The 2,139-nt window shown below is 34.2% G+C and overlaps 2 protein-coding genes across 6 annotated transcripts in view; one reads left to right on the top strand and one right to left on the bottom strand.

Moving 5' to 3' along the window:
* Window positions 1–2,139, top strand: part of LOC109540150 — a 26,874-nt gene that overhangs the window by 7,287 nt on the left and 17,448 nt on the right. The window lies entirely within an intron of this gene.
* LOC109540229 overlaps window positions 1–2,139 on the bottom strand; it is a 14,282-nt gene that overhangs the window by 2,195 nt on the left and 9,948 nt on the right. For all 5 annotated transcript variants that reach the window (XM_048668260.1, XM_019908508.2, XM_019908509.2 and 2 more), the window contains one exon: window positions 1,571–1,763. In XM_048668260.1, the coding sequence (XP_048524217.1) occupies window positions 1,571–1,759 (189 nt within the window). In that variant the 5' untranslated portion in view covers window positions 1,760–1,763. The remainder of the gene's footprint in view (window positions 1–1,570; window positions 1,764–2,139) is intronic.

Raw genomic sequence — 2,139 nt, 5'->3', positions numbered from 1 at the left:
AAGACCATTAAAAGTTGTTCAAAATTATATTTTAAGAATAATTTACAGAAAGGACAAACTATATCCTACTAGAGAGTTATATAACAAAGAAATTAGCGACATATCATCGCTATTCATACATTCAGCATGCTCATTTACCCATAAGAACAAAAATACTCAAACATATGTAAAACATAATCACAACACAAGACAAATATCTAACAACTTCGTTGCTCTACCTGAAAAAAATAATCGAACAATTCATCTTAAGTTTCTTAATTATGTAGCCCCAAATTGTGTAATTTATTGCCAAGTATAATAAGATCAATAAATAACTTCAATTTGTTTAATAAAAAATCCAGAGAATATATTACTATACACAGGAACACATTTGTTCAGATACTTTCTCAAAAGTTGAGTTCTCGGGAAAATGTTTAAAGTTGCTAGTTTTAGGTAAGAATATACATGTATGGTATGCTATGTGGATTACTGTTAAACCAGGACAGAAAATAAAAATATGATTACTGATATAAAAAAATTGTAACCTCAAGAGTACATACAGGTACAAGGTATCTAGGTACTCAACAAATATTTTTTACATTATATGAATTATAAATTGACAAATAATTTTCTGTTTACATATATATTTTTAATAAATTTTGAATTTGAATTTAAGGACAAAAATGTGGTTTATGCAAGATGGAGCGCCACCACATTTTTCTCGGCTGGTGCAACTTTTCAAATCGTTGGAGTGACAATGGAAGAGTTATTGCTTGGCCGCCCAGCCGTCCGGTCTTCAATCCACTGGATTTTTCAATTTCGTTCAAATGAAAGATTTAAAAAATCAGGGATTTCCGTATTTTTCCATTTTATCGGAAGGTAACATAGTGTTTGATGGGTTTTACGAGCAAAAATCCCGTTTTTTTACAGTTTAATCCATTTCTCGGGAAAATCGCACTCCGAAGACGCTTTTTTGCTTAGATTTGAGTTCCCCAGACTAAAATACGTAATCAAGATTGTTTGCTCAAAAAATCACTCGCTATAAACCTATGATCGACTCTATAGCAAAAAGTGGAAAATGCCGCATTTCCTCATCAACTTTCCGCCTATGAAAATTATTTTTGGGTCTTACTTATATTTTTCCTTTATTCCACATTACGTCCAGTATCCTCGCGCCACTTCCCGTCCAAATCTTGAAAAATTAGGTGTACAATCAAGAAAAAAATGTTTTAACTGTGTGGCGTAAAGCCGGTCAAAGCTTTAGTATATTTTAAACCCATTTTGTTAAACTGCTCGAAATAAATGCGAGTGGTAAATGCAAAACATTGCTGCATAAGCTTTTTAGAAGCCTGAAAATGGGTTTTTTAAATAAACGCCCGCATATGGGGCGAATAATGAGCGCGGTTTGCTGTTATCACAGTTGCGTGCTGGAAATTTCATTGCAATAATTAATCTTAATTTCGACGCGAATGGTTGCGATTATGATGGTGTAATTATTACGGGAGTCTCTAATTGAACGGTTTAAGTGCTTTGTTCGACTCAATTATACGCAGCAAAAGTCCAGCCTATTTTACTCACTGAATTCACTTACTTTGCCTGCATTGTACAGCGATAGGGAGGTGAGGGCGGCTGGTCTGGGCACGGTCCAGTAGTAGCTGCGTTTCTTCACTTTGCTGGCTGGTGGCTGCTCCGAACTTGCCTCCAAGCAATAGAGAGGCTCAATGAATAGAACAGCCAAAAACAATGCCAAGAATCGTAGGATTAAAGTGGATTCGGCCATTTTTCTGAAAGCATGATTCTTTCAGATAAGTTCTATATTGTTGAGGCGGATTCATTTTTTACAAACTTCTTTTTGGGTATTTCGCCTCAAAAATTTTTGTCTTTAGAAAAGACAGAATTTTAGAAGAAGACAGTCTTTTATTACAGATTGATAAATAGTGCTCCTATTTCGCAATAAGAACGAATTATTTATCAAAAAGTAATCAAGAACTATCACCTAGAGGGTATCCTGCGACACACTTAGGCTCAAGCTGTAAGAGAAAATTCCAATTCTTAGAGAAATTAATTTGAAAAATTACCTTGACGTTTCGATAGCTATTTTCTGCTATCGTTATCAAAAGAACCTAAATGAACCGAAAAAAGAGTATGTTAATAAATTGT

Source organism: Dendroctonus ponderosae, unplaced genomic scaffold, assembly GCF_020466585.1.
Source record: "Dendroctonus ponderosae isolate FM_Combo_2020 unplaced genomic scaffold, Dpon_F_20191213v2 Dpon_F_20191213_7, whole genome shotgun sequence".
Classification (NCBI taxonomy): domain Eukaryota; kingdom Metazoa; phylum Arthropoda; class Insecta; order Coleoptera; family Curculionidae; genus Dendroctonus; species Dendroctonus ponderosae.
This window is presented reverse-complemented; position numbering and strand designations above follow the sequence as displayed.